The sequence below is a fragment of the Anopheles gambiae genome, chromosome 3 (genome assembly GCF_943734735.2).
Source record: "Anopheles gambiae chromosome 3, idAnoGambNW_F1_1, whole genome shotgun sequence".
Taxonomy (NCBI): domain Eukaryota; kingdom Metazoa; phylum Arthropoda; class Insecta; order Diptera; family Culicidae; genus Anopheles; species Anopheles gambiae.
The window spans coordinates 12,146,458-12,167,747 of NC_064602.1; the positions used below are offsets into that span (position 1 = coordinate 12,146,458).

A 21,290-nucleotide genomic window follows, 5' to 3' on the forward strand; every position below is an offset into this window, starting at 1 on the left:
TCGTTCTACGATTTGGCTGTTTTGTTTGCACCGAGATTTTGCATGCTTAGCAAATTGGATCATTTGTGTATGTGTGTGTGTGTTTTGTTTTGCAATGTTAAGGCCATTTCGCCATTATTATGGTGCGCATTAGAGTTAAAGTTCAATTTAGCAGAACGTTATCAGTGATCAATTTAATGCTAATCGAATTTAAAGTTCATGGTTAACATACAGGGTATTCCACGAGTTCTCATAGACTCGTGGGACACTTAATGAACTCTTTCTAAGGTGAAATGAACTTAATGTAATGGGAATTGGGCTCTATAGCACTCTTGTTGGACAAATCCAATAGCAATTTCCAAGGAGCCTGTCCAAAAAGGGTGCCATAGAGTCCAATTTCCAACATATGAAGTTCACTTCCAGTAGGAAAGAGTCAAGGAAGTGTCCCACAACTATGACAATTCCTGGAAACCCCTGTAATTAGATTTAAATTTCCAGTTAATGCTCATGTTACTAATGAACTAATAAGCTTATTACAGCAGACAAATGATTCCGTTGTTATATAAGAAATTCTCCGAAAATACAGTTATTAAGAATATTATTAAATAATTTGCAAAACTTTTTTCTACGATTTAATGAGTTTTTCAGAAAATCCTCCAGATTGAACGATGAATGTGTAGGACTTTAAATTATTCTATGAAAAATATACAATTTTTTTACACGAAGTGACACATCGTCATTCACTTCTATAAATTAATTGGGCATTTTTCATTCCATTTCAAACACAGATGTCCCAACTAAAAGTGAGCAAAAAGTCCAGAAAGCGATTAAACCCATTTTCACACTCAAAAAAAAAAAAATAGACAAAAAACATAAAGCACTGATCATGCGCCCGTTGCAACCCACTGCAACACCTGGACACAGCACAGCACAACAATAAACAACTCACAGTACGCCGGGCACCATTTATCATGCCGCATTTGCACGAGTTTCGGGGCTAACACATGGGCCGCTAGAAAAAAACATCGAAACATATGCAACTGCCGCTGCATCCACCCATCCTCCACCACCCACGACAAAAGATGAAAGACAAAATAGTTCAAACCGTGTTTGGACGTTCGCCAAAAAAAAAAGAACGATGCAGCATTCGTCCGATCCATCATGCATGCGTCCAACATACTTCTGCCACATTGGCTCGTTGTCACTGTCTCGTTCCCTCTATCTCTCTCTCTCTTTTCTTTCATCTAAATGCTTCCGGCCAGCGTTGCACTCTGATGCATTTTATGTCGCGAGCATCAGTGCCGGTCTCGACACTCCGCACACATACGGGAAAAACCATAAACTACGGGGGAAAACGTCCTAAATTTGGCCGTTTTTTGTTGTTGAAACTGTTCCACATAGCATCTAAAGCATAACTTGCTGCTTCCGGCATAGCATAGCGGGGGCCTTTACCGCTTTTCACTTCCTTCCCCCCTGGCACTGACAAAATTAAAAATTTAACAGTATTAAACTCTTCTTGGTTCCGTTGGTTCCAGCGCTTAACACAGACCCGAGGTTAAAGTTGCTTCATATCAAAAGCAAAAGAATCATAAAAGAAAGAGCGTAGCACACTGCTCGCTGACCCGGCTGGCTGGTGGCGGATAAAATGATTGTAATTTAATTCCTTTCACATCGCTCCACGTGCGCCGATCACACACCTAACGGGGGAAGAAAAAGGGGGAAAACAAGATTTTTCAAAATGATTATTTTCCATTTCGATAAGCACACGCGGCAACTTTCTTACTCCACAGACCCACGGACGATCCAAGTTTTCCTCTATTTGATTTATTTTTCTTTCCGACGACTTTCCACGGACATTAATACCACCCTGCGACCGACAACTAAAGGTGTCCATTTTCATGCTGAAATCTTTTCAAAGAGATAATAAAGAAAATTTCTGCCCAGACACTCGACACACAGCCCCCAAGGAAAAGGATCGCTGCAAGGGGAAGGAAGAACATTAGTGGGGAAGAACGGGATTGTGAAAAAAAACCTTAAGAGCATATTTTTCCTTCGTTTTTAGCTGCTTGGCTTCGAGGTACATTCGTCGCCCGCTGTCGGAGAAACTTGCCCGGACATGTGTGCAAAGCATTGTGCAGAGTATCGCATCCTTACACACCGGCTGCATATCCGACTGCAGGTGCCCGCGTGACACAGGCAGCACACACACGATGTGCAGATGCAAGGATACATTTGTCCCACCGGACGTGAAAAACTTGTCTCGGCACTCGCAGAAGTGGCACCAAACAAAACGCTCGACACATCTCCACTTTACTGCGAGACTTCCTCCGCTTGCTTCTTCCCAAGGTTTCTGGACTGTGGGGAAATGAATTACCAGAGCGCGCACGCAGCACAACATATTGCGTTCCAGAATTGTGTAGCTGTGTGTGTGTGCCCAGACGCTACTAAACGATTATTACGCGACGACTTTCAAGGTTTTCCATGACCTTTTTTACGAAACGAGAGAAAACATTCTTTGTTTACACTATTCAAAAGGTTGTGCGCTTGTGCCTTTTCGCAGTTTGGTTGGAAAAACAAGGATTGCTTACATACACACACACACACACACATACAGGCCTCCTGACTGGCTTATTGTTGTTGCGAAGTTTTCATCCACCTCGGTTGTGCAGGGGGCACTGCTTCAGAATCAAATAAATGTTTGAGGATCCGTTTTTTTTTGCTCGTGTAGCAAGGGGATCCATTCTGAAGCAGCACACCAACGAATATGGTGGAGTTTTTGAGGAAAAATGAATAAAAAAACATACACACATTCGTCGCAAATATCAACCATGGCAAATAACGTGGCGCAAAAGCAACCTACTACCATATGTGGGTGACACACTCGACGTTTGCTGCTCGACTCGATCCATGCACTCGACTCAATTAGAGTAAATTGAAAATGATTCAGCACTCCCGAGGCGTGTTCACGTGTTCGACTAATCGAATTGGCCGTCGGCGTCGGTGCCTTTGGCAAACAACGAAAACCAATAGGAAAGGGTCACAAAGCGTCGGAAATACGCTTTGTCAAAGTAAAATCAGATTGGAAAAAGTAGTGAAATAACTCTAATAGGCTTTAAAATACAGCTAAATATTGATACAATCACTTCAAACTGTTATCGAATGCAAATCCGTGCTTAGCTTTACGTAAAAAAAAAAGATGAACAAGAAATCACAATCAAATCACGACCCAGCAAAAGCTCGATTGCGCGGGCAAGATAATTGAAAGGTCAATTAAATTTTCCATTCTGCAACAAATTCACACCAGCCAGCTCGGAGCTTGAGACACAGAGGGCCCGCGAGAAAGAGACACTCTTGTCAGTTTTCCTTTCACCGGCATTCTGCACGGAAGCACCACTTCGTCAAGACAATCAAGACGATAGTAGGGGAGTCCTCACTCACTCTTTTATTTCAAGGATTTTCCCACCCCCATTATTGACAGGGAGGGCAGCAGGAAAAGGGAATAACGAGCTGACCTTTAACGCCAGCGCCAAGAAAATGGCGAAAACTTAAGCAATAAAGCCACGAAACTTTACCCCAGAGCAAGTGAGGAAAAATCTTTCCGCAGTCCGCGGCTTTGCACGGTGGCGTTGATTTCAGTTTCGAGTAAAACGACTGGTGGGCTTTTGCTGAAGTAATTAAACACTTCATATACTCCACTCGTTGCGGATAAGGATAAGTGATGGAAAGAATGTTCCATTCGTCCGTTGATAACGGACGATGGTGCATTAGAACTGAAAGATTAAACGGCAAATCCTGGTAGCATTGAGGAAAAAACTGTGCACAGCACACGCAGGGGCTGATGACATCGGTCATTTGCTGCCAATCAACCGAATCTCGTTAGCTCGCTCCGTACGCCATTTCTTGGAAGAGTCTGGCCTGTGGTGTGTGCTTTGGTGCACAAAATGGAAGCTTCTTTTTCCCCCCAATCAAAAGGAATGGAACGGAAGACAGAAAAAAAACGCTACCCAATGGACGACACGAATATTGCACCCCTTGCGTCCTTGCCCGGGGGAGCGCAACACGTTGACCTCTTCGATGCGTAGGAAAATTGTGTATCCTCGCTGGAGGACAAAGTAAACGCTCGAAGGAAAAGCGTTTTGCTTTTTCCTACAAAAAAAAACTCCCCGTTAGGTGTGGGTTAGTATTTTGGCTATCGATTGGAAAATTGTCATAACCTTCTTGTGCCTCTGCCCCACTTGGCTGTGGCCTTCTTCCCAACGAATATTTCAATCGCTTAGCTACATTGAACCGTCGTGTGATGGAAAAGTACCAATTGCCATCGGCAGCAGCAACGCTTCGCCGGGTAAAAACTGTCGCGCATGAATGGTTGAAGATGTCGCTTTTTTACCAATTCCTATTTCACTTCAATGGAAAGTAAAAGAATTTCCATTTCGCTCCTCCGTAGCCCATTCGCAATCGCCCACGAAGACGGGCGGCTGTGTATCTATAAATTGGTCATTTGTTCAAACGATCAAGTTGGTTTTTGCCTCCACCTCGCTTAGTACTAGGCACTCTCCTTCTCCTCGGCTTCCTTTCTTTTTCCCATTCCGCTTTATTTCCTCTCAATTTATTGAACACTCCTCTTGTCAAGCCGGGCACATTTATTGCTGCCTCAGCGCGATCCGTTTCGCTTTCTACACACACACACACCAATACCCGGCGTGTGACGTCGTTTGTCCTCTGGACCGGGGAGAGAGCGAGAGAGAGACCTACGACACCCGGTCTGTAACCGGAACGCGACCACGGCCAAGTGCATTGAAGTGGCGGCCGGTGGACCATTATTATTATGATTGTGCTTCCATCCGTTCGGCCGCATCAGGCTTACAATGGACCTAAAAGTATTTGTGTGGGAGTGTGTGTGTGTGTGTGTTTGTGTGTATTTTTGTGATAATTTTCTTCCCTCTTCGGTAGCCACGCGACCAATAGTGGGTTTGTAGCAGATGATGCTCCTTCTACGTCACACGGAATTCTTTTGTGTGTGTAAATCGGTCCACTTGAAATTGTGCTTTCACCGGCCACCGCTTTTCAAGGGAACGGTCGTGAAAAGGATGCTGCGTTCCGATGATGGTACTACTGAATGGAGATGCTAAATGAGCTGTAAAAGATTAAATTTTCAATTCGTGGGAATGCTTGCAATGCATGAAAGTGCTATTGCTATTTTCTTATGATTTAGTAATAACGTCCCTTCGACAGGTTTATGGCAATAAAACATATTCTTTTGTTGTTTTCAATGAACCAGTGATAAGCTCAGTTGAACACTAAATTCGTTGAAAATGAAGCGTCCCTGCTTGACGCGGACGAAACAGTTGAGGTTTTAGCGTATATCCAGTGCAAGGGTAAGATAGCGTCGCGCCAAGCGCTACGTGTATAACAGCGCTGGTTGTAAGTTCGATTCTAATGTGAATCTCTTACTGTGGATGCGCTTCCAAAATTACAAAAAACTTTTCGGTGACTACAAATGATGATATTTACTCAAATTTTAGTTGATAAATTTAAATGATTTCACTTTTATCGACATTTACAACTCTGTACGAAAATTCAGACAATTTGGTAAATTAACAATGCAGTAATTCGTTTCACTTAAAATTCAGACAATAAAATCATATTGATGAATGAAAAAAATCAATGTTACATCAATTACTTTCCAACAGGACTTTCCTAGCTAATAGAAACGAATTATAAACGCTTTCTCTCCTTCAAAAACATCATTACGAGCTCAATTTGCACTCAAGCTGCACTGTCATGCACAACAAAAGGATCCCATCAACCTTGTGCTCCATCGTGCTCCTGAGTTAAGATGTCACCTCATATGTTGTGCCCACCATCACACGCGATCCCACAACCGGGTTTGGGAAGGTTCATTACTTAATTGAAATACAAAACCGCTCCGACGACGGCTTTGTGCCGCACGAACGAGAACATGTGAGAGAGAGGTAGGATTTGCTGTCGTTTACCGTATCTCTGATATGCCGCCGCCGTCGGAGCGTTTGCTGTGAAAACGTGCTCCCAACGGCACAGTGCCCGCTCGTGTCAAACAATCTTCGAAGGATGCGATGGGAAACCGAAGCTGTTATGTAGGTGGAGGATGTTAGCATTCCCACAACCAGGGGTGAAAGAACGGTCCCCAAAACCGATGCGCATTACACCTTGCCGCCTCGCTGACAGTGAGTGTTTAAAGGCGAATTTAAAATTACCCTGCTGTGACAAGCTTCCGTTAATTAGATTGATGTAAAGCTTCGAGAAAGCGAATAGCCCTCTGTTCAACCTGCCAGCTGACGCCTTCTTGTCAGTCAGTCGCGCAAGGAGGCAGATTGTTTAATGAGTTTTCACTGTCAATGCCTACCAGTGGTACACGGTTGCGGCTGCCACAGGGAGTGAATGAGGCGACTTTATGCGGTTGTACTACCAAGTCACTTTTTGAACGTTTTTCGAAACGAATCAATTGAAAGGCGAAAGTTGAATTGAGTTAGTTAGTTATCGGCTCTGGAGGGAGTTGAACAATACATAACAATGTGCATTTATATCCTCGAAGAATTGAAAAACGCCTCAAGCAAGGCAGTTAGTGCTCCCGCAAACAGGCAAAGTGCCCAGGTTGCTATCAATAATTGAAAATGCTACTAATGCGGCAACAATAAACCGCTTCGCCTTCGATAGCTTTCGCACACGTTCCGTCAATTGACCTAAGGGTCATTGGGATAAATTTTATAGCCGTCAGCTATCGATCTACAGACGAAACGACGCCCAAGACTCACATTTCTAGCTCGAGAAAAAATAGTCCCATTGAGTGCGATAAAACATGCCTGTATTTTATTTCCGGCTTTTTTTGTCGCTCTAGCTCATAACGAAATCATTTCCAACCGGGCATGAAAAAACTCCACAATAAAGAAAAATTATCCTCCACAGGTTGAAGGGAAAGCCATTCAAATGACCTTAATTGCTTACGCTAGACGAAATGCAACAAGTGCCTTCCACAGACATTGATACTTTTTTCCCCCTTAAATGTCATCCAGTTGGAAAAGTTCTTCCTTTAGCAGGCAACAACTCACTTTCCGACCAATTATCCGGTCGTTTGCGGTGGGAGATTGAAATTCAAAAAAATAAAACATGCATAAAGGCTAGCTTTTCTTTGCAAAAATTAAAATGCGCAGTAAAGAGCGTCGAAAAGTAAAAGTTTGAATAATGACTTGGCCGTAATGGCGAAAAGGTGCAGAAAACACTTTGGTGGATGACTGTGGTGAACAGAAGCTGTTCGGCTTGGTTGGATTGTAGTCGTGGGCAGTGGATAGTAGTAGTAGTACAATCAGGGCTGCTTGTTTGGCAATAAATTATCCCTCGGCACCGACAGTCGGATAGGGAGAGGAACGTTAATTATCATTAGTGTTGTTGTGTTGTGCTAGTAGTGAATGATGATTAGTATTATTTTCCCGTTTACACTTTGTGGTAATGTTTGTTTTCCTTTCTTTTTTTTTTGTCTAAATCCGTTTGACCGTTGGTCGCTGATTGATCATCCTTCTCGAACCTTCTAATCGCGCGCGGTTCGCTTAGTAGACAGCCACACGACCACCAGAGTAGTGGTGTTCGATTCGAACGGAACGGGGTCTCTCGATTTGGCGGGTCGGTTTATTACTCCGCTCCTCTGGCGGTGGTTTATGCGCTTGTTAAAGGTGTTTTTATTTTCGTACACCAACGCACCCACACTCACCACAGCACACAGCACCATTGATAACGCACAGTAAAGAACGTTTGCTTGTTGGGAATGTACGAGAAACCGAAACTCCTCATAGAACACCCTGGAATACCGTGGGGGACGCCGGGGGCTTGAGTTGGGTTGGCAGTCGGAACCTTCAGACCTTCAGATACCGCACACGGCAGACAACAACAACAACACTGGCTACTGCTAAAAATATACCTCCCCCAATACTTTCGGCTGAGACAGAAGACAGACCGAAGGAACTGAGACGCATTGGGCCGTGGCCGGTTTGTTCCGTTCCGCTGGCAATGGTTTACTTTTCCCAAAAGGTGAAAAAATGAACGCTACCCGGGCGTTCCCCAGGCGGGAATACTATATCTGGAAGCACAAACGCGGCAAACATCCCCAAACCAGGTGTACCAGGTGCTCCAATTGCGTATTTGTTGTCTGTTGAAGGACAATCATCGACACAGAGTCAGGCGGAACAATGGCGTCGGCGACGGTGGACAGAAACAGCTGGCTTCTTATCTCTTTACCGGCGACGCAAAACATTATAGTGCTGGGAAAATTGCGTATGCTGCTTTCGACTAGCCATGCACTTTCATTTTCTTTCAATTGATATGAGTTCAATACAAATTGCTCCTAAGAACAGTAAAAGCATAGTAACGTCACATATGTTCGCCATTGTTTACCCAAGTCTTCTACGACTTTCTAGCAATTTGTCACACTCCTTATGTTGTTTGCACAATAACACTCATCATCCTGCTCGATGGAGGCCCGTGTGGTGACAAAACAACACATGAAGTGTTTATTGCGATAGTGCGCCGTTGTGATACCTTGGCAATATCGATCTTATCGGCGAATCGAAACGAGCACACCCCGGGCCGCCAGGACTTGGTGGGCCAATTCGTGGATGGAATAATGATAAACAACTCATGCATAAAACATGTTCGCAAGGGATCTGGAAAACGAGGGCCAAATATGGACTGGTCATCCAACAACAAACAAACAAAAAGTCTCACTCATGTCCTTCCGTGTATCAGACGAGATGAGATAAGAGCAGTTACTTTTAGAAGATTTCATAAAGAATAATATGTTAGACCAAGTTGTTATCAGTTCTGCTGTATCTGCTGTTACATCCCATTAGTTGCTAATAAATCACCTTTAAATGTTCCAACAAGCCTCTGTCTATGATTATATATTCCAATTGACTTTGAAACCATGTTATCACATACGTGAAAACGAGATGTTCTCGTATGTGCGTAGAATCTTTGCACGTCCAGTTAAAATATTCGATGAATGTGTATCCGCTTTGCATCCGATACGGATGTGTTACTATTCCTTCCGCTGTTTGAAATGTAAGGAATTTTCGGATGGCATCCACGAGGGCCGAAGCAAACCTTCGAATTCGAATGCTATTCAAATTGGAATATATGCAAGAGAAATGAATTCAACTCGGAGCAAATCGGGAAAAAAAGATTAAAGTGACACACCACTCGTTAAGGTCACGAATGCTGAACACTTTACCAGAAGACTTGTGGTTTCTCTATACCAAGGGGGGGGGGGGGGGGGTTTCTAATAGAGATGTTGGGCAGACTGACTTCATTTGTTTCTTAAAATGATCACAAACCGAATGACCTCAGGACACCCTTGAGCAGTGTCGTAGTATTATGATACAAAGTTCCGGGCTGGATACACATCTCCAAAAGAGTTCAATATTTTCATGCACCGAATAGCTCCTAGCAAATGCTGTAGAGTTGGCCTTGGATCAAACGTTACCCAAAATTGTTACTGACCTTGACCTAGTGTAGATGACCATACATCTCAATATTTTCGCACATCACAAGACAGGGTATTTGAATGTCAGCAAATACCCGAAAAGGCAACGTTTCCTAAAGCACAAGGACAATGTCTGAAGGACACTCTCAGAGTTAAGCTTGGAGTATTAAGTTTAGAATAGCTTACAGATTCACTTCAATAAGTCCTTAGCTTACTTACTAGCGTGCTTTAAATGCAGGCATGAATGATGATTTATTTTACGATGAAATATGAATTTGAATTTGGTAGAATTGCATGTATCTAATGCCTGCCAAATAGTTTTACAAGAAAACGTTCAACAAAATTAAACCTTTACAGCCTTACTATGTCTAGGGCAAAGTGTACGTTGCAAACGTAATCTCTTGATGTTGTGAAATGTTGTTAAGTCCACTACTACACAAAACGAAGTTAAATAAGTTTGTAAGATCCTACGTTTCCTTAAAGTGGTACCAGTGAACATATTATTTGTTGATGCAGGTTGCTTGTAAAACTTTGCCCAAAAGGTCACGATCAAACCCTAGTTCTAACTGTATCTACTGTTTTACAGTCCGAAGCTAAGAAAGAAAAAAAAAGAACCGTAAAAACTATCTTGATGTTATTGCTCTAAACTACCAAACACTGTTTTCCCATCTACCTAAACTCGTTACCATAGGGTCAAGGATTTACCACCACCACCACGAATTCACGGAGAGGAATTGCGATGCATTGCACGCGATTCGCAAAATAATTCGTTGGTGGTTGATCTCGTAGCACGGGTAAAGTTTCGCCACTTAGGTGCAACTAATTCACCAGGTTAACGAAGGTGCAAGGGGTGTTAGGGTAAATATTGCCTTTCTGCAATTAGATTGGAAACGTGAACTCTGTTCCAAAATACCGATGCGCGCTGAGGTCGGTTTGGAAATGAAAAAGTTTTACTTTAAATAATGGAAAGTGGGGCTAGCTTTACAGCAAACAACAATTGGTTTAATCAAGAAAGAATTTATCATGTCAGTATTTCTTGCAAAAGCTTGCGGTTGTCTCCTTTTTTATGTTTGAAATAAGAATAAAAACATTGCAGCCATTCGACTCATCGAGGAATGCTGACCATTTTCTCATGCCAGAGAATGCAAAGAATTCGTTAGACATAAATAGCTAAATCTCGAAAAGTGGTTTGATAACATCAATTTATGAATGTAATCAGTCAACACTGAATCTCCTCCCGGACATGCAGAAATCACAAAAATGAAATGCCCTCAAGTAATGTACGCCATAAGAAGGCCTCTCTCATCTCATCTCAACACCAAACGCTGTAAGCTCATGTAATTAATATTCATCGAAATAGCGAATATTTAATCGTCTGCTGGTTTATGCATTCCAGCTGCCACCGCTTTCGCTGCCCCCCTTCCAATCGTTCGCAGCATTTTTGGTGCAAATGAAAACAAACAAATCATCATGCTTTATTCTCCATCTGCCCCACCCAGCGAAACCCGCAGCCGTGTATGATTGCCTAAGGTTTGGCGGGGGAAGCCGGACCCAGTTTCCTTACGCGGATTTAGCAGTTGCTAAGTCGAGTTTGTACTTTACTCACCGTCACACAAAAAAGCCAGACGCGACCGATCGGACGATGATATCATCCGTATGAACTTTGGACGGAGGTAACGTGTCGCTGGCTGACGAAGCGTGCCCCGTCGACAAGAAATGCCCTTTTTTTAAAGCAGTCTGATAAGTGAGCGTATTCTAGAACAAGTCTAGCCCGCTGTGTCGTTATCAGTCGTATGACAAGTGTGCGAAGGCAGCTCACGAATGATGTAAGTGTCGCTTTGTGTGTGATTCGTTCGAAAGGGCATGTGAAACACAGTCTTTAAATAAACTGTGTGAACAAAACATTGCTTAGAAGAAAGGAAATGATAAAAAGGGAGTATAGAAGAACGACTAATCCGATCCACTACACATTGTTGCATTCGACTACTGACGCCGTCGCTCCTGCCAGTAAGTGATAGATGGTAAGCTGCTGACGCATTCTTAGCCTCACCGCCGCTAGCCATCAATGGGGAACTGACCTAGAAACAGAGGAGAGGAAGAAAGAAAGAAAAAAAAAACGCGACCAAAACGCCGGCAAACCGTTTACACAACCGGTTCTGCTTTTCGTGCCGTGCCGTGGAAACGCTTCCAGCTGCGGCATTGGCGCAAGGGCGACTGGTCCTTCCCCCTACCAATATCAGTGTGAACGAGAACATTCTCCAAGGGTGTAAGAGGGGGTGAGGGGGGGGAGGGCTTTTATTACATGCGTTGTAAATTTAAGCACATGGAATATTGCACCAACATCATCTAAGGTTGTTTACAACGTCTGCAGATCTCGTTCAATGGGATGGAAGCAAATATATATCTTGAGAAATAAATCACGGCAAAGGAGAGCACATACAATAAGGATGTGAAATGAGAAAAGATCAAGCTTAAAATGTTCCAAAATAAGCAATTAAAGTTAAACTTTCTTTTCGACATCGACATTAAAACGAATATCTTAAATGTTACGAATTGATGCTTAGTTTTAAGCATTATGTCTTTATGTTTTTAAAGGGGTTTGTCTATTAGGAGTTATCTTACGTATCGGAAATGAACGTAATGTTCCACAAGTTTTGTTCTATTGTAAAAAAGCGGATATTATAATTTGATTTTATTGTATGGACCAATAGAACAATACAGATTTTTGGATTTATTCCGCAATTTTACGTAACTCTTTAATTATTCCAGCTCTTCGGGCTGGAATCTTTACTTGTGCTATTAGATTTGGTAGATCGAATTGGAATTCGTCAGTCAAAATCGATCAGAGCGAGATGTATGACATTCGAATTCTTGTCTTCAGTGTAATAACGTGCAGGGAATCTGCAATGGAATTGGTTTTATATTTTTTTTTTTCTGTTTGAACGACTCAAACGCTTGTTACCACGTGGAAAGCATGTCTGCTTTTGTTCAGCCTTCCATTTAATTGAAAATGGGCTTTTATTTACGTTGTTTTAGCTCTCTGACAGTTAAATTCCTCACGGTACAGAATCTAGATAGGGCGGTCCGAATTCATTTTTGGAGTCGTAGTACCTTCTGTTAAACGGGCTTTGACATACTGATTCCAATTCCTTCTACCAAATCTAATAGCACCATACAAGATATGCGAGTAGCGCTTTAAGTTATGTATTTATTTATTCTTTTGTCATAACAGCCCTTTTGTACCATGTTTTTACTTTGTTATTTATGTTGAGTACTTCAGATAGGTCCGAAGTTAATTAGATGTTGTCTACTTCAGGTAGGTCCGAAGTTAAAAAGCTGATAATTGTTATGTAGACTACTCTAAGCTAGATGAGTATTGTTTAATTGTATTGCTACTGAGTAAATAGTAAACTTAAATAATCATAAAACATACTAACACAACAAGCAGCAAATCAAACGCAGTGAATAAGAATTAAGACGAAAACTTGTAGAGAGGTGCCAGTCAAATAACATGTAACGCTGATTGAATTTACGGGTCATCGCATTCTGAGGGTCGTTCTCAATATACACACATCTTGTAAGGTTAGTTCTTATTAATCTATAATTACGAAGCATTCTAGGGCGAACATTCATACTACATTTTGCCAATAAATATGGCGAATCTATTTCACCGATAATATGCTTGGATCAATACGTACATTGGGCATTATCACGTCTCCTAGCAAGTGTGCCCAGACCAAATAGTATACAATCAGTATATGTTAATGAATTATAATGAAAACGAAAATCATTCGAACTTGGAACAAAAAATCATTTGATTGAAGCGAAAATCATTTAAAAAATGCTTAAAAATATTACAAATCATTAAAATAACGTACAATATCGCTTTGATACCCAACAAATCTTATAATTTGCATTGGTAATGTCATACTGTATTAAGTTTCCATTTGAGGTAACATCACCGTTTTCCAAACCATCATTACATCAATATAATATTTTTGTTTAAGTTTCATAGGTGCAGTAAAACATTGAACAAATTACAGAACCACGTGGCATGATTTGTTTTACCAACGTGTAAACTTTTGTTAGCAGTTCACCAAACGATCATCTCTCCATAGTTCCAATATCTTAATACGATAATTTACCGCATAATTGACTACCTCGCCTGGTGCATCCGATCCGGGTCTCGTCTCTCCCGTGAATTGTATGATAATTTGGTTGTAACTCCCAAACATGGTCCAATTTCCTGTTGCCCAGCCGTACACCGAAGTGTGTGTGTATGTGTACAAGAAAAACAAGCAACACACGGACACAGCCGATTGTCTGCACCTTTCTCGACTTCACGCCCTTTTTCCATGCCCATGTTATTGCGACGTTTTTGGAACTTTCTCCATCAAACGACGTGTGCGCAAACACAAAGAAAACAGGAGAGAGAAGAAGAATGCCCTTTTTTTAAAGCAGTCTGATAAGTGAGCGTATTCTAGAACAAGTCTAGCCCGCTGTGTCGTTATCAGTCGTATGACAAGTGTGCGAAGGCAGCTCACGAATGATGTAAGTGTCGCTTTGTGTGTGATTCGTTCGAAAGGGCATGTGAAACACAGTCTTTAAATAAACTGTGTGAACAAAACATTGCTTAGAAGAAAGGAAATGATAAAAAGGGAGTATAGAAGAACGACTAATCCGATCCACTACACATTGTTGCATTCGACTACTGACGCCGTCGCTCCTGCCAGTAAGTGATAGATGGTAAGCTGCTGACGCATTCTTAGCCTCACCGCCGCTAGCCATCAATGGGGAACTGACCTAGAAACAGAGGAGAGGAAGAAAGAAAGAAAAAAAAAACGCGACCAAAACGCCGGCAAACCGTTTACACAACCGGTTCTGCTTTTCGTGCCGTGCCGTGGAAACGCTTCCAGCTGCGGCATTGGCGCAAGGGCGACTGGTCCTTCCCCCTACCAATATCAGTGTGAACGAGAACATTCTCCAAGGGTGTAAGAGGGGGTGAGGGGGGGGAGGGCTTTTATTACATGCGTTGTAAATTTAAGCACATGGAATATTGCACCAACATCATCTAAGGTTGTTTACAACGTCTGCAGATCTCGTTCAATGGGATGGAAGCAAATATATATCTTGAGAAATAAATCACGGCAAAGGAGAGCACATACAATAAGGATGTGAAATGAGAAAAGATCAAGCTTAAAATGTTCCAAAATAAGCAATTAAAGTTAAACTTTCTTTTCGACATCGACATTAAAACGAATATCTTAAATGTTACGAATTGATGCTTAGTTTTAAGCATTATGTCTTTATGTTTTTAAAGGGGTTTGTCTATTAGGAGTTATCTTACGTATCGGAAATGAACGTAATGTTCCACAAGTTTTGTTCTATTGTAAAAAAGCGGATATTATAATTTGATTTTATTGTATGGACCAATAGAACAATACAGATTTTTGGATTTATTCCGCAATTTTACGTAACTCTTTAATTATTCCAGCTCTTCGGGCTGGAATCTTTACTTGTGCTATTAGATTTGGTAGATCGAATTGGAATTCGTCAGTCAAAATCGATCAGAGCGAGATGTATGACATTCGAATTCTTGTCTTCAGTGTAATAACGTGCAGGGAATCTGCAATGGAATTGGTTTTATATTTTTTTTTTTCTGTTTGAACGACTCAAACGCTTGTTACCACGTGGAAAGCATGTCTGCTTTTGTTCAGCCTTCCATTTAATTGAAAATGGGCTTTTATTTACGTTGTTTTAGCTCTCTGACAGTTAAATTCCTCACGGTACAGAATCTAGATAGGGCGGTCCGAATTCATTTTTGGAGTCGTAGTACCTTCTGTTAAACGGGCTTTGACATACTGATTCCAATTCCTTCTACCAAATCTAATAGCACCATACAAGATATGCGAGTAGCGCTTTAAGTTATGTATTTATTTATTCTTTTGTCATAACAGCCCTTTTGTACCATGTTTTTACTTTGTTATTTATGTTGAGTACTTCAGATAGGTCCGAAGTTAATTAGATGTTGTCTACTTCAGGTAGGTCCGAAGTTAAAAAGCTGATAATTGTTATGTAGACTACTCTAAGCTAGATGAGTATTGTTTAATTGTATTGCTACTGAGTAAATAGTAAACTTAAATAATCATAAAACATACTAACACAACAAGCAGCAAATCAAACGCAGTGAATAAGAATTAAGACGAAAACTTGTAGAGAGGTGCCAGTCAAATAACATGTAACGCTGATTGAATTTACGGGTCATCGCATTCTGAGGGTCGTTCTCAATATACACACATCTTGTAAGGTTAGTTCTTATTAATCTATAATTACGAAGCATTCTAGGGCGAACATTCATACTACATTTTGCCAATAAATATGGCGAATCTATTTCACCGATAATATGCTTGGATCAATACGTACATTGGGCATTATCACGTCTCCTAGCAAGTGTGCCCAGACCAAATAGTATACAATCAGTATATGTTAATGAATTATAATGAAAACGAAAATCATTCGAACTTGGAACAAAAAATCATTTGATTGAAGCGAAAATCATTTAAAAAATGCTTAAAAATATTACAAATCATTAAAATAACGTACAATATCGCTTTGATACCCAACAAATCTTATAATTTGCATTGGTAATGTCATACTGTATTAAGTTTCCATTTGAGGTAACATCACCGTTTTCCAAACCATCATTACATCAATATAATATTTTTGTTTAAGTTTCATAGGTGCAGTAAAACATTGAACAAATTACAGAACCACGTGGCATGATTTGTTTTACCAACGTGTAAACTTTTGTTAGCAGTTCACCAAACGATCATCTCTCCATAGTTCCAATATCTTAATACGATAATTTACCGCATAATTGACTACCTCGCCTGGTGCATCCGATCCGGGTCTCGTCTCTCCCGTGAATTGTATGATAATTTGGTTGTAACTCCCAAACATGGTCCAATTTCCTGTTGCCCAGCCGTACACCGAAGTGTGTGTGTATGTGTACAAGAAAAACAAGCAACACACGGACACAGCCGATTGTCTGCACCTTTCTCGACTTCACGCCCTTTTTCCATGCCCATGTTATTGCGACGTTTTTGGAACTTTCTCCATCAAACGACGTGTGCGCAAACACAAAGAAAACAGGAGAGAGAAGAAGAATGCCCTTTTTTTAAAGCAGTCTGATAAGTGAGCGTATTCTAGAACAAGTCTAGCCCGCTGTGTCGTTATCAGTCGTATGACAAGTGTGCGAAGGCAGCTCACGAATGATGTAAGTGTCGCTTTGTGTGTGATTCGTTCGAAAGGGCATGTGAAACACAGTCTTTAAATAAACTGTGTGAACAAAACATTGCTTAGAAGAAAGGAAATGATAAAAAGGGAGTATAGAAGAACGACTAATCCGATCCACTACACATTGTTGCATTCGACTACTGACGCCGTCGCTCCTGCCAGTAAGTGATAGATGGTAAGCTGCTGACGCATTCTTAGCCTCACCGCCGCTAGCCATCAATGGGGAACTGACCTAGAAACAGAGGAGAGGAAGAAAGAAAGAAAAAAAAAACGCGACCAAAACGCCGGCAAACCGTTTACACAACCGGTTCTGCTTTTCGTGCCGTGCCGTGGAAACGCTTCCAGCTGCGGCATTGGCGCAAGGGCGACTGGTCCTTCCCCCTACCAATATCAGTGTGAACGAGAACATTCTCCAAGGGTGTAAGAGGGGGTGAGGGGGGGGAGGGCTTTTATTACATGCGTTGTAAATTTAAGCACATGGAATATTGCACCAACATCATCTAAGGTTGTTTACAACGTCTGCAGATCTCGTTCAATGGGATGGAAGCAAATATATATCTTGAGAAATAAATCACGGCAAAGGAGAGCACATACAATAAGGATGTGAAATGAGAAAAGATCAAGCTTAAAATGTTCCAAAATAAGCAATTAAAGTTAAACTTTCTTTTCGACATCGACATTAAAACGAATATCTTAAATGTTACGAATTGATGCTTAGTTTTAAGCATTATGTCTTTATGTTTTTAAAGGGGTTTGTCTATTAGGAGTTATCTTACGTATCGGAAATGAACGTAATGTTCCACAAGTTTTGTTCTATTGTAAAAAAGCGGATATTATAATTTGATTTTATTGTATGGACCAATAGAACAATACAGATTTTTGGATTTATTCCGCAATTTTACGTAACTCTTTAATTATTCCAGCTCTTCGGGCTGGAATCTTTACTTGTGCTATTAGATTTGGTAGATCGAATTGGAATTCGTCAGTCAAAATCGATCAGAGCGAGATGTATGACATTCGAATTCTTGTCTTCAGTGTAATAACGTGCAGGGAATCTGCAATGGAATTGGTTTTATATTTTTTTTTTTCTGTTTGAACGACTCAAACGCTTGTTACCACGTGGAAAGCATGTCTGCTTTTGTTCAGCCTTCCATTTAATTGAAAATGGGCTTTTATTTACGTTGTTTTAGCTCTCTGACAGTTAAATTCCTCACGGTACAGAATCTAGATAGGGCGGTCCGAATTCATTTTTGGAGTCGTAGTACCTTCTGTTAAACGGGCTTTGACATACTGATTCCAATTCCTTCTACCAAATCTAATAGCACCATACAAGATATGCGAGTAGCGCTTTAAGTTATGTATTTATTTATTCTTTTGTCATAACAGCCCTTTTGTACCATGTTTTTACTTTGTTATTTATGTTGAGTACTTCAGATAGGTCCGAAGTTAATTAGATGTTGTCTACTTCAGGTAGGTCCGAAGTTAAAAAGCTGATAATTGTTATGTAGACTACTCTAAGCTAGATGAGTATTGTTTAATTGTATTGCTACTGAGTAAATAGTAAACTTAAATAATCATAAAACATACTAACACAACAAGCAGCAAATCAAACGCAGTGAATAAGAATTAAGACGAAAACTTGTAGAGAGGTGCCAGTCAAATAACATGTAACGCTGATTGAATTTACGGGTCATCGCATTCTGAGGGTCGTTCTCAATATACACACATCTTGTAAGGTTAGTTCTTATTAATCTATAATTACGAAGCATTCTAGGGCGAACATTCATACTACATTTTGCCAATAAATATGGCGAATCTATTTCACCGATAATATGCTTGGATCAATACGTACATTGGGCATTATCACGTCTCCTAGCAAGTGTGCCCAGACCAAATAGTATACAATCAGTATATGTTAATGAATTATAATGAAAACGAAAATCATTCGAACTTGGAACAAAAAATCATTTGATTGAAGCGAAAATCATTTAAAAAATGCTTAAAAATATTACAAATCATTAAAATAACGTACAATATCGCTTTGATACCCAACAAATCTTATAATTTGCATTGGTAATGTCATACTGTATTAAGTTTCCATTTGAGGTAACATCACCGTTTTCCAAACCATCATTACATCAATATAATATTTTTGTTTAAGTTTCATAGGTGCAGTAAAACATTGAACAAATTACAGAACCACGTGGCATGATTTGTTTTACCAACGTGTAAACTTTTGTTAGCAGTTCACCAAACGATCATCTCTCCATAGTTCCAATATCTTAATACGATAATTTACCGCATAATTGACTACCTCGCCTGGTGCATCCGATCCGGGTCTCGTCTCTCCCGTGAATTGTATGATAATTTGGTTGTAACTCCCAAACATGGTCCAATTTCCTGTTGCCCAGCCGTACACCGAAGTGTGTGTGTATGTGTACAAGAAAAACAAGCAACACACGGACACAGCCGATTGTCTGCACCTTTCTCGACTTCACGCCCTTTTTCCATGCCCATGTTATTGCGACGTTTTTTGGAACTTTCTCCATCAAACGACGTGTGCGCATACACAAAGAAAACAGGAGAGGGGGAGGGGGGTGGAGGGGATGAACGGTTGCCGCCTAACAGAAGGGAACCCTTTTTTGGGGAATGGAGAGCTTCCGCTACAGCGTATCGGTCGTCTCCAAGGCGACCGTAAGCCGCCACCAGCGCAACGGTTGCTTTGATTTTGAATTTGCTGCACCAAAATCGCCCCATTGTGCCTGGTGGCGGGTTGAAATGCGTACAGAGAAAGAGACAGGGTTCAGGGCTTTTGCGTTGTCCCTTCACACTGCTCCACACCTCTCCACCTCCACCGACTCCACAAACACACACACGACAGAAACGGTTCCGTATGAACGGATTCTTCCATCTAGACGCTTCCATTGACGAGGGAAAGCTTGGCCTTCGGTCGCGAAAATAGGCGACGGCGCAGAGAGGAGAGCGAGTGCAAATGCGAAATCAAAACAAAAAGGCGTGGAAACACACGCACACACACATGGAAGCGAATATGCGCCGCTACGTGTGGGGGAAGGTGGAGTTTTCAGAATGATGAATGGGAGCAGCAGCAGCGCTAATTGCTGCTCCGTTGGGTAGATGGGAGTGTTGGGGCGAAACACACAGAAAATACAATGAAATGACTTACGGTTCCCGTAGCATCGGGGCAATCTTGTTGAAGCACTCCATGAACTGGCCATCTTTGCAGACGATGCTGGGGATCTGTGGCGTGCTGCTGACGTTCAGTATCCGGAACAGTATGCAGAGTATGACGGCGATAACCGCCAGGAATGCGGGCGACATGCTGCTGCTGCTGGAGGAATTTTGAATTCACACTTCACGCAATTTGTTGTCACGCAGGGGCAGGGGACGGAGAGAAAGGACTGCGCCAAGTAGCGACCTGGTTGCCCGCACACAAGCACTCAACACGATTCTCCTTTTTCGCTTGCAATTCACAAATTCACAGCCTTTGCACGTTTATTGTAGCAGGCGGTGCACACTGTTTCGTGGATGTGTGTGGAACGAACTGCCTAGTGCCGCACACACTCACTAAAGGCTTCCAATTAACGATTCGCTTGGCCCTTACACCGTTTGCCGGAGCACGGATTACGGTTTCCACCTTCACTTTTCGAATTCAGCACAGGCAAAAACACACACAACTCCCCTAATCCTTAACCCAACTTCTTTGCATTCCGCAGTGCGGCTGTGTTTTCCGGCCACAAACACACACACACTCACACGCAGACAGAGCCAGCTGGTTTGTCCAGCGATAGGAAATGCTTGTTCCTTCGCAACACGGCGTGCCGATTGGCCGATTCGCCGTGAGTCGCTGTGAAAAACCCGTCTCGTTGCGCGTGCAGGGAAAATTAAACAGTAAACAGTATCCAGCGGAACCTTCTCGGCTAGCTGTGTGAACCGCACTGCCCAATGGGCAAAGTTTGACACAGTTGACAGATGGTGGATGGCACGAGCACATTGCTGTCAATTAAGAGGTTTTATATGACGCTTCAGAACTTAGTTCCCTTTTTCAATGAATCCTTTTTAATTCCTCAAACGAAGGGGTTTGAACTAATTGCAAGAAAATGAGATGATAAAAAGCGTCTAGGATTTTTGCTATATGTAAGGCTTATTGCAATGAAATGTACAGTAGAACGTCGATTATCCGGGGGCGGTTTAACCGGCGGGCGGCTTAACCGTGCGCATAACTGTGACAGCTGTTCAAACGTACGGCGAACATTTGCAGCGATAATGAAGTGGGCAATCAGTTTTTTGTGCAGCCCTGTCACCGACAAACCGACGTGAAACTGGCGTTACAAAAGTGTCCCACACGAAAGTACTGTCATTTACCAGTGAGGCGATCACTTCTGTCAAAGTAAGCTCTGTTCACTGCTGCTTCGATGTAAACAACTTTTCTAAATACAAATTACGAAGGAAGTGTGAGGCAAGATTTTGTGAGAATTATTGGACAAAA

The 21,290-nt window shown here is 41.7% G+C and overlaps 1 protein-coding gene across 1 annotated transcript in view; it reads right to left on the bottom strand.

Annotated features, from left to right (window-relative positions):
* Positions 1 to 20,742, bottom strand: part of LOC1275409 (abhydrolase domain-containing protein 2) — a 38,108-nt gene extending 17,366 nt beyond the window's left edge. The window contains exon 1 of the mRNA XM_061662075.1: positions 19,968 to 20,742. Coding sequence (XP_061518059.1) covers positions 19,968 to 20,122 — 155 coding nt within the window. The 5' untranslated portion in view covers positions 20,123 to 20,742. The remainder of the gene's footprint in view (positions 1 to 19,967) is intronic.
* Positions 20,743 to 21,290: the final 548 nt, after the last annotated feature.